The following is a 15,027-nucleotide window of genomic DNA, read 5'->3' on the forward strand; positions in this document are numbered from 1 at the left end:
TTAGGTTTCTTCTTTAGCCTCACAAGTACAAAGCATTAGGTCATTGGCTCACAGATTGTGTGGGATTCTCCAACTGCACCTTCTATTTTGGTTCATGTAAATGCAACAACACAAAGTATCAAAAGCTTGCGGATGATTGTTTAAAGCTTTCTGCAGAACACAGTGTAGTTCAGACCCCTGCTAGTTCAATATGATCTGCATTATGTTGTGGAAAACTGCATGTAACAACTCATTCAGACCACAGGATTATGTAATATGCTATAATAGCCAGGAAACAGTGGTTTGTTAAGCACAAATATGGCTGCATAATGCAGAGGTCTCTCTCAAACTCAGTCTAATTTGCCTAAAATAGATTAACTTATTTAGCAATGTGCTTGATTTAGCTTAAAAAGCAAAGTCTAACCTGTAATGCTTTCCCTACACTTTTCACACCAAGTGTGTTAAATGTATTTGTGACACATGCTAAACCCATTTTTGTTCTTCTTCTAATGTCTGTTAAACTTTGGCAAATATGCAGGTTTAAATTACAAGCCCATCCTTGGGAGTTTATGATGAAAAGCAACATTATTTGATTTTGCTTTGTATTCCTGCTCCTTTTCCCAGCATTATTTTTCACTATTACAGCTCTTTGTAGTTGAGGAGACTGAGAGGGAAGATAATGAATTATTCAACATTAGACTGAAGCCTCCAAAGGCACAGTTTGCTGTGTTAGCTGCTTTTCACTTGTCTACACTCCTTTCTTATTCATCTCCCTGTCATATAATACATAGGCCCTTATGGCCTCTCACCCTAAGCCTGCATTATCCACAGTTTTGACAATATGCCTCTTATATATAAAGAATCCTGAATGAAGAATTGCTTCCTTTCATTTTACTTACTAATATACAGTAAGTAATGTAGTGCCTTCACTTCTTCAATACACTATTAGACAGTAGTAGTTTACTAGAGAAGATATTATGAACTTTCTCAGTAATGTGGCTCATGGGGGGAAACCATCAGAGAAACCACAGTATTTGTTCTGCTGTGTAATTCCCCTAAACTACCAGTTAGAATACAGACGTTTTCTGCTTAACATGTGGGTCATACATTGATATGGACCAGTCCACAGAATTCATATTCCTGGTAGAGAAGGTTTATGTGAAGCTACAACAAACATTAGGAGAAAGTGAAAGAAACCTGTTCCTGTACATCCCCTCACAATTGTTTCTCAGAATAGGTTAAAGCCCCTTTTGTGAGTAAAGTGTCAGTTCTGGATTTTCAGAAATCACTGAAATGCTCTTTGAAGAATAACAAAGTTTTCACTACAGTGTTTCTGATTTTAAGGAACTGGAGAAAGACTTGTAGATTTGTACGTTTTAAAGTCATACTCTGGCTGACAAAAACAACTGAGAATCACCTTTCCTTTTAAACTTCATCCCAGCCATTTCATTTACTTTCATCCCAAGTTAAGTTACTATAACCTTGAAGTTCTGTATGGTTACTTAGAATACCAACAAGGCATTCTGCTATACTAGCACGGTAACTCCTGAAAGTCTAAGTCAGTTTGGTGGGAAAGCCTTATTGTCTGTTTTTATATTTGGCAACAATGCGAACATGTCAGTATTAATGTTTTCCACAAAGTTAGCAAATTATTAGCAGTAGGGAAAGAGAGACTAGGTCAGTATATCGGTCAGTATTTTCCTACTTTATAGATGTTATCATCAACATACTGTAGGTTGACTGATAGGCAAAACAAATGTAAAGTAATGCCTAAGATAGTGTATGTTTGAAGTAGAGGTGAAGCAACTGATTAGATCAACAGAAAATGAATCACAACCATTTTATTTATGAATTCTTTATTTTACCAAAAATTGTAAAATGTGAGCGTCCTGTTTTTGTTTTGTTTTTTTGTTTGTTTTTAAATCTGTGCTGAATATCTTTGGATTTTGGACTATTGGTCAGACAAAATACATCTGAAGTCGTCACCTTGGACTCTGGGAAGTCGATCACTATTTTTGCCATTTCGTGGACTAACTGCTCAATCATTTTATTGATTAAATAATGGTCGATTGAATCAATAATGAAGATAATTGTTAATTGTAGTCCTACCACTGTTTTAAGTATTTTTTGTGCATTGGTGAGTATTTGTTTATTTTTTTTAGCCGTAAATTGTGCTATTTAGAATATATCCTGGCATCAGTTCTTTAAAAATAATTGTAAGGGATTCTTTTAGAAGAAAAAATCTGAATCAGAACAGACTAGGTCAGAATGGAATATGCACAAAATTGAAATTTAGTTTAGTCACCTTGTCAGTGGATGATCCTTTCACTGTATAGCTCAGAATTTACACTTGTCCGACAAAATACTTCAGAAACTACTGACTGAATTCATTTCATCCTGTCATTTTGGCTTTAGGCTGTCATAGCACTTTAACAGACTAACATTTGCATGATGACACTAGACGGGAGCAGTTTTAACAGTTTTAGCTATTGCCAATGGATTTTAATGTGGTTATGAATATTAATAGTGTAGAGCTCAAACCACAGAGCTGCTGGTTCTCCACACCTGTAGGTTGTTAGTATGGTTTCACTGTCTTGTTCACACCATCATCTCAGTGTTTTGCAGGTTGTTTTTTTTTTTTTTTTATTTCATATTTTTGCAGTTTTCAATAGTTGTCCATGCTTTCTTAATTAAATTTTTACATCAGTTAGTTAAATTTAGAAAAAAACAATTGGCATTGCCACTTTGTGTTTCTTTAACTTTCATACTATTGTAAGCATGGGTCATACCAAAACTATGAGACTTTGTAACGGAGGCCAATAATGCTCAGGGCAATGGAGAGTATAATGTGTTCTGGAGAGAAAAGAAAAACAGCCCGCTCTATTTTTGGGAGCATAAAGATTTAGTTTCTACTCCAGATGAAAAACTATAGGCCTGTATAATGTTGCTGCTGCCTGGGGACACGTGCAGAACCACACTCACAAACACCAATAGCAGGATGAGCTGACGACTGAGCAGCCATATCACGTTGGTAAGACAAACAGGGTAGTATTGATCTAGAAAACAGAGACAGGCAGAGAGAGAGAGAAAGAGGAAACACAAGCTCTATCTCTCTCATGATGCATGAAATAGCAGAAATTATCTACCTTGATGACCAAAAAGAAAACACCACTCACTCACACACTGTTTATCTCACTGGCATTTGCTGTGTATGTTGGATTGTGAGATCATCGGAGGCATTCAGCAGTCTTTGTCAGTTCCATCACTTTGTCAATTCCTTCATGACGTGCGTAATTATACGTGCCTGACTGTGTGTGTGTGAGTGTGACACTGAGAGGTCAAGGCAGGACCTCAGGAGCCAATTACCAAACACAGCTGCATTACTGGAATAGGCAGGTTTCTTGGGTTTGAAAAGGACTGTGTTTACATACGCACTAATGTTTGGGTTAATAATGAGATTCAAATCAAAGTTGTATAGGTTTGAAATGTCATTTTGCATTTACTCAACATGAAAAAAGGAAATTGGAAGGAACGTTATTTTTTGTTTTTATTGTTGATGACTCAAACTACACCTCTGTTGTAAATACCATTATGAAATGAAATCATTGAGAAAAAACCTTTTTTATAAATCTGATTATGTTTTTGTTGTTTCTTTGGGTCAAATATTCAGCCTGACTTTCCATGTCAGTGTAACAGGAGTAGTTATTTAATCTGACTATTGAGTGTATCCCATGTCCCTTGACTGACCTCTGTCTCTGCATTTCTCACTGAACTCTTGTTCTGTTTTGCATTTATGCTGATGCTATCTTCTCTATTCTACATTCTCTCTCTCAAACTTGTCAAAGGATCAGAAACTTTAAATTTGTAGGGCTGCCACCCTTTACTCTGTGAATTACAGTAACTATTTGTCTGAAAACTTGGAGTTTATTTATTTATTGTGGCACAATAATGTAGACATACGCTTTTACCCCTTATGTAATTAGCTAATAAGGGTCTTAAGAAATCTAATGAGCATTTGTTCACTAAGAATTCTAAGAATTTCTTCAGTTAAGTATATCACTATAAGCACTGACCTGATTGTATCAAGTGACAATTAAATGAACATGAAAGAGCGATATTCCTGGAACAGCAATGAAGTAAGATTAAAAGAGGAAGTGCATCATTAAGATCCTATTATATGAGGCAGATATTATATAATAGTTTTGAGTTACCCAGTGTATGCTTGTAATGAATTAACCCAATATCAGGTTTTCAATGAAACAATTTATACATGGAAGCTTATGAAGGATGACCTTTTTTGTGAAAAAACCTAAACCGGTTTGTTTTTTTAATGTCTGTCCGTCTCTCCATCACATGTAATGTCTCATACTCTGCTGGTTATTTTTTGTTAAATGATTAGGGGGTGAGTCATCACTCTGCCGCTTTCTAGCAGTTTCAAAATTATATTCTGGCACAAGGAGGGACATAAAATTACAGGTCAAGACATGTTGACCTGTCTTTCTCTCACTGGCACGAATGTAGAGAGCCTCATCTGTCAGGAGATGACATGTTTACTGCTCCATTGTTCCCGCCTGAACCAAATTTTTGTTGCCAAGCACTGCTGTCCAAGACTCCTTACTAGCTGGGATTGTGTTTGCCACCAGGCAACAATGTTTTTTACTTTAATCATGAAGGTGCTTTCCCTGCAGAAGAGCAAAAAGCCATGGAGATAGCAGTCAATGACCACTTCAGACACATCTGTGTGTATCATGATGGCTATCCTGTTACAATTGCTTGCCAAGGCAGGTTTGTCTGTAAAGCACCTTTTATAGTTCACGGTTTCATAGGTTTTACTCAAGGACATAAAAAGATTTGTAAATAGCAACAGGATTTATTTGTTTTTTTTTTAATAGCTAAAACCAGAAGCAGGTGTTTGAAATTTGCAGTAATGTGTTCAATCCTGGTTTATTGGGACACCAACCTTTAAATTCTTACTATTTGTTTTGAGTGATAGAAGATTGATTTAATTATTCTCCTGATGTGACTGCTGAAGCTCCAGTAGTGAAAAGATGAAAAAGTCAGTTCTGTCCTCTTTTCATTTAGCCGCTGACACCACTGAAAATTACACCTGGAGGCTCTTGTGGTAAACAGGCTCAGATATCACAGTGCACAAATGCGCACACAGGAATATACAACACATACTAGCACCATTGGAGGATGCTGAGAGAAGTATGTCGCACTGTGATCTCACTACCCACTCATGCCTGTCTTGTACCGGAAAGCAACTTTCTTTGTACATATGTGTGTTTATGCAACTGTGTGAGAGGGAGAACAAGAGGGTGCGTGCCAGACACAGAGCCTCTGCTGTTCTCAGCTCAGGCAACAGATCTCCCTGCGATAATCAGCTGGATTGTCTTGCACGCACAACATCGGTCTCTGACACACACAAACTGCCTCTTTCACACACACAAACAGCCATTATAAAGTCATTACCGTCAAGCTGATGCTGTACAGCCCTCACTAACATGTTCTGTCTCCCTTATCCATCTCCTTCCTTCCCCCTTTCTCTCTGTCTCGTGTTGCTCTCTTTAATCTTCCCTGCACTCTCCTTTCCTCATCCAGACGGTTTCGATCTTAGAGCAGCGGCTGACGCTGACAGAGGACAAGCTCAAGGAGTGTTTGGAGAACCAGATGGAGATTGGTCTACATCTCCAGAAACGAGAGGACGACTAAAGATGGCGACGTGAGCAATACCTTGAGCTGTGGTGTGGGGGGAAATGGAGGTCACATCATCACCATGAACAAAAACACATTATTGTTGCAAGATCACACAAAAATACAAGATCCTACACATACAGTCACACGTATGCTAATGAGCTGTCCTGGGCCATTTCCCTGGATGGATGTGAAATCCAGAGCTTTACTGCAGATGTACTGTGTCTGGATATATTACAAAGAGATATCACTAGTGAAGGAGTTTAATATTAGAAAAGTTTTCCAGTGCTGAGGGTGCAGCTGCTTTTCTGCTGACGAAGGACATACTGCTTCCAGTCACTGTGTGTGTGCGTGTTTGTATGTTTGTGCCTATATGTGCGTCTGCACAATGGTTGCCATTGCAAAAGTGTAGACACATGCAAAAGACCTTTATACTTGCCTATGCACTGCACATGTGTTCATTTTACCTCAGTTTGTGTGTGTGCAAGCATGCACAGAATGCAGGCAGTAAAATGCATCTTTGTGCAGTTGTTGTTCTCGTGCTAATACATCAACATAATCATTTTTCAAATGGAGAAAAGCTCATTGAAAAGTGCCTGAATTTGGTCAGAAGGTTCATTAATTTTTCTAACGCCGACAGTTTTAAATTAACTAACAGAGAAGTTATTGCAGAGCCAGTACAGTGCCTTTTTTTTTAGTCCTACATAAACAAACTTTGTGTTCAGCTTTGTACTTTTGAGGCTGTTGTTTGTGAAGCATTGGGTCGGTGATAATCTGCATTTGTATTATTTATTTTGTCAACAAATCCCATGAAAACGCTAAAATGACCACGAACTGGTAGCACTAACAAACGCCGTCTGCATGGCCTGATTCAACTTTAGTATCTAGAACTATATTATTGCCACAAGTACACTTGCAATGACATTAATGCACAACACTTACACTGGGTGACGTGTTGCGTCATGTTACCTATAGTTTTGGGTTGATACCACATACATCATCCTGCTGCCATAAATACTAAGGAAGCAGAAATTTGATTTGCCATATTGGTAAGCTGAGCTCCTTAAGCAAGTTGATCAGGATCTAATTGATCCACAATAAATACAGTCTGGATATATAGTATTACATGACATTACATAAACAACCTCGACATAGAAAGGCCCTGAGGTCGAACCTTCTTGCCGTGGGGCAACAGTAGTAACCAGCACTATGACTTGGTACCTTTATTGGGAACATTCTTTTTGTCATTTTAACACCAGTTTAAGTGATTTATTTTGATTGATTTCTTTATGTTTATTCATTCTTTAAAACTGTTGTTGTATCTTATCGAATTGTGTTGTGTTTCTTTCATGGTGCTACAGAACTACAGTTTACTAACTGATTTTCCACAAAATGGTTAGGGATGTAAAAGTATTGAGAGATTGATTTTCATGGGATTTATTGACCGTTAATGCCATTATTCTGATTTTATGCATAAGGTTAGAATAGTGGAGCAACACCTGGTTGTAATTTCTCCAGTTTGACAGATAAGTATCTTGTTCTTTCCTGTGTCTGAAACTTTTATACACTGAAAGTAAGTTATTGTGTACCTTTTTAATAAATGTTTTTCAATTTTACCTCTGAATTGAAATTAATTGATATAACAACTGGTTATATGCTGGTTTCTCTTTCATAAGACCAAGCTTTGTGTATTAAGTGAAAGAGGGTTTGTTTTTACAATCTTAGCTAAAACAATGATGTCAGAAGTAACTACAAAAAAAAAAGTGTCCCACTCTGATTTGTCCACAGAGGCTGAGCAGTTACCAGAAAACTCATGGCTTTCCTGTCTTTATTGTCCTCAGCAGAGATGGTAAGATCCTGAGCTTTGAGCTGTGTCATCCATCGCTCACCAGCAAGTAACTTTCAACCCTTTCTTTGCCAGATTTGAAGTGAGGATTTATTACAATAGGTAACGTAATATGCCTGTCATGCTTATGTCCAAAATCCTTATGTTTCACCCCCCTCGAGTGATTTACGTAACCTAACCACTGATGCTGGATCAGTACTCTTTATTTTTAGAAGCTTCAATGAAAATGAGCCTGGAGCTGCGATTAGACGCATGCAGTAAACTCTCGAAGAACGGATTCATTTGAACCATAAAAGCTATGTGTTCATGTTAGTTTTTTATTTAAACTGGTAAAATGTTTAAATGCTGAGTCCTAATGCAAGGGGAAAAATATTAATGACTGTTTCTTTAAGACCCCGCTCAGGCTCTGTACTGATGGAAAAAGAAGAAAAACAAAACCCGAATTCTGGAGCTGTGCTGCCGGGCCCACTCTCTTCCTTCCTGTCTGGGGCCCGTGCACACACACACATATACACACACACACACACACACACACACAGAAACTCATGCCAGAGAAAACGGCTCCCTTTGCTATGGGCCTCAACCAGACAGCCTGCCAGGAGCTCTAGTAGAGGAAAGAAGGGGCTGAATGAGTGGGTTCAATAACTGCTAGGCTTGACTGTGTATGTGTGTGTGTTCGTACTTATATTTCTACCTTTGTTAGGACCATTTTGAGCATGATTGCATCCAAATGAGGACCTTTTGGCAAAGTTAGGACATTTTTCCATTCCTTACTTTTTCAGACTGCTGTTTGAGGTTGGTTTTAGGGTCAGGGTTAGAATTAGGTTTAGGTTAGAGGTCTAGGAAACACATTATGTCTATGAGTGTCCTAATAATTCTAGAAATATGAGTTTGTTTTGTGTGTGTGTGTGTGTAAAATACATTTACTTAAGTACCATTAGTGCTACTATTTGTTAGTGAAAATAATTTTTAGTTGCAGCCCTATTTCAATTTACAGTAAGGCCATTTTCAGCCCCTCATTCATCTGAGTCAGGGCTTACTGCGTTGGCGCTGCTGGGTAACAGGCAAAAATGTTTAACCTGGCTCAACTTTTCTTGCCTCGCAGTGAGATGACATCCGGCAAGACGCTGTGGTGGCCAGTCAAATACAGGGAAGAGCACATTCCTCCTAGATTCCTTTATGAGTGAAAGTGAAAGCTGAATTTTATAATATTTATCTTGTGATAACTGTGAGGAAAGATAAAGTAGTTACCACTGTGACTATCGGAGTTGTAAAATCCTCACAGACTATTATCAACCCCTGTACAGTACTTTGAACCCGGTGACCTGCTGCTCAAACTGGACTTCCTGGATTGTGTTTAATTGTTTCTCTGGCACCTGAACCAGCTGTGTTCCACTGAAGCAGATGGTGATCAGAGTTTATTTACGTCGGTTAAGTGTAGATTTAAGGGCTGGCTAGCCCTATCATATCATCATGAAGGTCCTCACAAGTATAGCTGTGTAAATATGTGTCTGTCTGAAAAAAGAGAGGAGAAAAGAAAAGTTGGAGTGCAAAGCTCTGTAATATGTAGCCCATGTGTGGCCCACAAGTGTGTGTGTGTGTGTGTGTGTGTGCGCGCAGGAGTGGGTTAGTGATCCTATGAGGAGAACATCTGGATATGTTTTTTTCTGGTGTGCTGTGGTTGCTGCCACTGCTTAGATATAGATGTGTGTGTGTGTGTGTGTGTGTCTGTGTGTGAGCATGAGCATGTTTTAGTGTTTTACTAATTTAATGTATCAGGTCTGTGTGCTCTCTTTCTCCTCATAGTTTTTTGTTTCATCAAACATTGTGTTACATTCCAACAGATTTATGAGACTGAGACTTTGCACCAGTTCTCTGATGGCTGTGCCCTGTTGCAGCTGGTGGAGGCTGCACCACCATTCATCATTTCACAGTGGCTGCAAAACAGGCGGTTTTTCCCAAAACATCTATTGCCAGTACATATTTTTAGTTTTACTAACCTCTGTTATAGAGCTTCTTTGCTAACCAAAATACTGAAAGTGTGGTGGTAGTACTTTTAGGTACTTTTTGTATTTCTAGGAAATATATATTTTGTGTTTCTGAGGATACAAAGTACACAGATCAATTATGAGCAATCAGAGTAAAATAACCAAACATTGTGGAAACAAGAGTCACAGCAGAGTCAGGTGCACTAGAAGTTTTTTACAAGCCTACAAATATGTTTGTGCTACACACACAGAGTAGACGAAAAATGTAAACACCCAGTGGAAGAATACAGTTCATTACATGAATCCCAGTTACAAACATAGATGTAAAGTTTTCAAAGAGGCATGAGAAAACACATTACATCATTTTAGTCTAAATTGCTGTGGCATTGTTTTAAAAAAAAATCTTTTGATGTCAAACCATGTTCTCAGTAACAAATACTAGGTAATTTGCTTGTTATGTTCTTATGTCCCAGTTTTGTTTGCAGTGGTACTGCAGTGGTGCACTTCTTTCCTCAGAAAACCCTTTCAGGTCCATCCATCGATTAACTTGCTAGAAAGGCTGGAGCCAATCCCAGCTGACATTGGCCAAGAGGCAGGGTACACCCTGGACAGATCTCTAGTCTTTCACAGGACTGACCACTGTGCCACTGCACTTGCAAATACCATTTTCTTAAAAGTATCCAGCATTGTTTACATCCACATTTATTAGCAAGCAGTCTTTTTGCCTTTGCTGTGACAGTCCTGCATTTCTAGGTGCATCAGCAGTGCCTGCAAATGACGCTCATAGAAAATCTGCTCCACAGTGCCATTAGACGTCAAAAACTCCACAGGTTTTTTTTATTGAGTAGAACAGGGTCTTTTCAGCTTTTCACAGACTGTATTTATACAGATATGGATAGAACCATCAGCAACAGATTTCCTAGGCCAGTACCACGGCCTAGGTTAAAGGCCATCCAAAGTCACATTAACATGAAACAGTAGTATGTACAGGTGTACAAGCTCAATGAAAGTGCTTTGTCACATAACAGTTAAAAAGATGAGAAACACATTTGAGCCTCAGTCCTGTCATGTCTCTCTGACCATAGCTGGATTTTGGTAGATCTGCCCTGTGCATCATTTCCTGCTTCACCTCTCGTCTCCCCCGTTTCTCTCCCTTCATCGCCTCCTACTCCTTCCCCCTTTGAGACTGAGCCGTGCTTGTCGGCTGCGGCTGAGGTTTGGCGCTCTGCTCCTCTAACCCACGCCTCAGCTTCTCTTCCAAAACCATCTTTTCCATTCAGTCCCAATGGGAATGAATGCATGGAGGGAATGAGGTTTAATTTTTTTTTCCTATGTTGTAATATGTTACAACAAGAAAGGTTTTTAATCTTGTTGACCAAATTGACTCAGTCCAAAACTTTTTTCACATCTGCAACTCAGCACAGATTTTTGTTCTGTCCACATGTATAATTTGGTACCGTTTCAGTTCTGAAAAAAAAAAAACGTTCTTGCAGAAGAACATGACACGTCAGTGTAGTATAAACTAAATGCTCCAAGGGCAACTGTCAGTCAACACATGCACGAATAAAACCAGCTCACAAATACATGGTGTGTAAATGTGTGCTGAGAGTTTAAAATTGATGACCTACTTTACAACAGGCCAGCCCACAAAACAAACGTGATAATTTGAGAACACCTGCCCCCTTCTCAAAGCCTCGCCTCACCTTAACCTCACCTGCCTCTCTCTAAAGGTCAGACTCTCTGACACACGCCAACAATTTAAAGCAGCTTTTCAACAGAAATGCGGCATGTAATGGTAGCTGAAACCAAAATAATGTGCTTGCTAGGTTTAGACAGGGTTGTCATGAAAACTGACATGAACATGAATTCAGTTTCAGGTATGTGTGGATGTGTGATCCAGACTGTAAACGGGACTTTAGAAATCACCAGATCGTTGATACTCCTGCTGGTCTCAAACCAGCGGAGCAGAGGAAGGGGGAAATGAAAGTGTTCAGGAGATACAACAGATCAACAGTGTCTTATTTAACCACTTATGGCCACATGTCTTTATGGCCCAACCTCTCAGCTGTCATTGTGATATAGTGGGGTGAGGCCAAAGGTGTGTGTGTCTGTGTCTGTGTGTGTGTGTGTGTATGTGTTTAAGAGAACTAGGTGATGACTGAATTAACTCACGATGACTCAACCCTGCTTTTACAATCTTGCCTACGTTGGTGCAGTGTGTTTGCTCTGCAGGGTGATTAGATACCGTAGGCGGGGTGAAGATTACAGGTGGTTTAAAAAAGACTGAACTCAAACAGGATTAATGTTGCTTTTGTCATGTTGATTCAGTGATTTATAAAATACTCAAACTGGGAACAAAATCAGTCAGATGTGTTTTCGGGAGCTGTTCCAAATTTCAAGAGCAAAGTGATTTTTAACCACAGGTTGTGTGTCTCAGTTTTCGGGTGGATTTTTTTCCATTAACTCTTCAATGGCCAGTGTTTCTGCCCACTCCATTAGGGTTAGTAGACTTTTCATTCCTCATCTCTTAAAAATGATGGTTAGAGAAAAAATTATTAGTCTCGCACCATGGTAGTAGCTCTGTGCTGCTTCTCTTAGGCATACCGGTGCTTTGGTTTAAATGCTAACATCATTATCCCAAAATACTCACAATAGATCACGATATTAAGCAGGTATAAAGGCGACTTAGAGGCTCTCACAACTACTTCAACAACAAAATGCGGAGGGAAAAAACGGATGCCGCAGAGAGTGGGGAGATGTGATATATTTAAATATGGAGTTAAGTTCTTAAACTTGGTCTCTTCACAAAGGACTTTACACTCGGTTGAACTCAGGAAAGGTTTCACAAATGCAGTAGTTGAGTAACTAATAAAAACACAAAAGGAGAGTAGTTGGCTCCTTTTTCACCTTTGCACAGCTCTGGCCCTGGGATGGAAATTACATTAGTGTTTCATGTATTTGGTTATAAACCAAAGTTTTGAATAACATTTGGCCATCAGAGGATCACCATGGTTAATACAAATATAAAATAATTAAAACTATGTCAATCTGATTGACCATCGGACTATATGGGGCTGAAAATCTCACTAGAAGCACAATTCAAAACCCGACACCTGGTTTCCATTGTCTGTGTCCTGTGCTTTGTCAGCCCAATCATCCACCCTAACCAGCTCCCTATGACCTTTGTGACGCATAAAGGCCTCGGTGTGCTCCCTTCAAGATGGTTATGGATGGCAAACAGCAAAACTTTTGACATCACAAATGTTTTATATAATTGATTTTCTTATGTTTCCAACTAGAAAGAAATTTGATTCAGATGCACATTTGTAAACAGTTTCTGTCAGATCCTCTTTAAATCCATTCTCCACCATTTGTCTCTGAAGTTGATTATACATCTCTCTTCCCTGTGTCATGTCTCTAATGTCTCTGAATTCAACTCAGTGACTTCTGTGTCTCTGAGTTCACAGCATAAACACACTGAGCACTCATCCCATACACTTTAGGCTGTGTGTAGATATTTTATGATGATGAAGCATCAGTTCAGCATCTCCGCTGGTTGTTGTTGTTTAGGGGATGTTGCTACATGCCAGGCCATGGAGTCACTCAAGTGTAACCTGTTTCTTTATAACGATCAAAAATCCAGCCATTTTACATAGGCCTATAGTTAATGTTTCTAAAGGATTATACAGAATCTTCTGTATGTGTATAGCACTTTGCTTTCTTTCAAAGAGCTTCACAGTGGACAAAGTTGTCAGAAGCAGAGGAGTATAGATGAACTGTAATCCAATTCAGTACTTACACTGTAATATAATATAATAGAACTGTAACCAATACTCCCTTTATGTAATGTGTTTCTCTAAATAGCATGAGAATCTTGGAGAATTACACCTGAGCCAGTCACTGCATTGTACATACCTTGAAATTTGTTCTTATTAATCCTCTTGAAAAAAAAAAAGCTAATTGTAATAGTTTTACCAATAATCAATAGTTCTCATTGCCTGTATGTATCTGATTATTGAATAGGTGCAAGTAACAGAGCAACTAACAGAGACAAAAGTGCTTGATATGTTTTCCAGGCCTGTTTTTATGTGTTAGGGGGCAAAGGAAACAGCAGAGGAAATGCCAGCGTTAGCATGGGAGAGGGGTGACCACCTCACTCCATCACCGAGGTGAGTGGGTTTAAACCACAGTCTGCCTTAAAGAGATGTCAGACAGAAACAAGAAACAGACGCTAGTGCCAAGTTGGTATTTTCCTAGTTTTCTTTAGGGAGAGAGGAGGAAAATCACACGGTTATTGTGTTGTATATGTGACCTGTTTGAGTAACAACAGACACGAGATAAAGGTTCTTCAATTTTTAACTTTGTTTTACTGGGACTAAGCGCTGCAAACCCTGCTTGATCTGAATGGCTCTGCTCAAGAGCAAGAATTTTACATCTCTGCCGAAGCCTGAAGTCCAAACTTTTTCATTTTTCTGCTAATGAATAAGTAGACTTTTTCTAAGCAAATTCTGGAGGCGACTCGGTCATTTTTTCAGGAATATGGTTAGGTTTTCTGGATCACACTTTCCAAGTTGAGTTTCTGTTCATGGGTAAGAAAGCCCCAACAAGTCCACGAAGATAACGTTGGAAGTGCTCTACATGTTCATGCATATTCATTGAAGTCAAACTAAACTTCAAATGTTCCTCTCCAGTAAGGAAACATACATTTTAACAATAATTTTGGTGCCATTTATATTTAAAAATTTCAAAAGAAGATAACCACATTCACCACAGATATTGGATTAAAAAGACAAACCTCAGTAAGTTTGCAAACAACAAGCCCGACGTTTTGGGGTGTTAGAAAGTGTTTCATTTGATTATATTCATTTAAAGGCACTATATTATAGGTTCTTTTTTAAGTTACAGTTAAACAGTCCAACAGAAATGCCTCTCTGTGTAACACAACACAGTTCACACGCCCTGGAAAATATATAAGAAGATAAAAGAAATTCCAACTTTATATTTCCAAAAAAAAGAGTTTGAGCTAATCTCAGCACCATGTTTCAGAAAATGACTCCACCATTGTGGAGTATTGGTTTTAAATGGCATTAAAGTCTTTTCCATCTGGCTGAAGTTGTTTTCCAGCAGTGAAGGATGGCTCTGTGTGGCACAAGCAAATAGATTCATATTTCATTTATAGTTTGTTTTTTTTTTTTTTCATTTGAATAGGTTATATTGCACAATCACATTTCTTTGTGTGCTTCGTATCCCATTTGAATATGAGAACAATAATGCTGATTAAAAGGCCCTGGAGCAGTGGTGTACGGAGAAGGGCAGTTTTCTGAAAACTTGGCGGTGTTGACACAGACTTGAAATATTGTGAAACAGGAAGTGTAAACGATCTGTGTTTTCCAAAATGGCAGATTAAAGAGGGTTGACTCATGTATGAGCAAGTAGGCTGAAAATGATGAGTAAATCTGGCAATGAGTTCATGTTGTTTTGCCCTTCAGATTGTAGTAAGTACTTCCTATTTTTTTCATG

General features: G+C 38.7%; 1 protein-coding gene across 1 annotated transcript in view; it reads left to right on the plus strand.

The window, feature by feature from the left end:
* The window catches only part of poc1a (POC1 centriolar protein A), a 32,392-nt gene extending 25,450 nt beyond the window's left edge, over positions 1 to 6,942 (plus strand). The window contains exon 11 of the mRNA XM_026305805.1: positions 5,581 to 6,942. Within this exon, the coding sequence (XP_026161590.1) occupies positions 5,581 to 5,691 (111 nt within the window). The 3' untranslated portion in view covers positions 5,692 to 6,942. The remainder of the gene's footprint in view (positions 1 to 5,580) is intronic.
* The last annotated feature ends 8,085 nt before the right edge of the window (positions 6,943 to 15,027 follow it).

Source organism: Mastacembelus armatus, chromosome 5, assembly GCF_900324485.2.
Source record: "Mastacembelus armatus chromosome 5, fMasArm1.2, whole genome shotgun sequence".
In the NCBI taxonomy this organism is placed as follows: domain Eukaryota; kingdom Metazoa; phylum Chordata; class Actinopteri; order Synbranchiformes; family Mastacembelidae; genus Mastacembelus; species Mastacembelus armatus.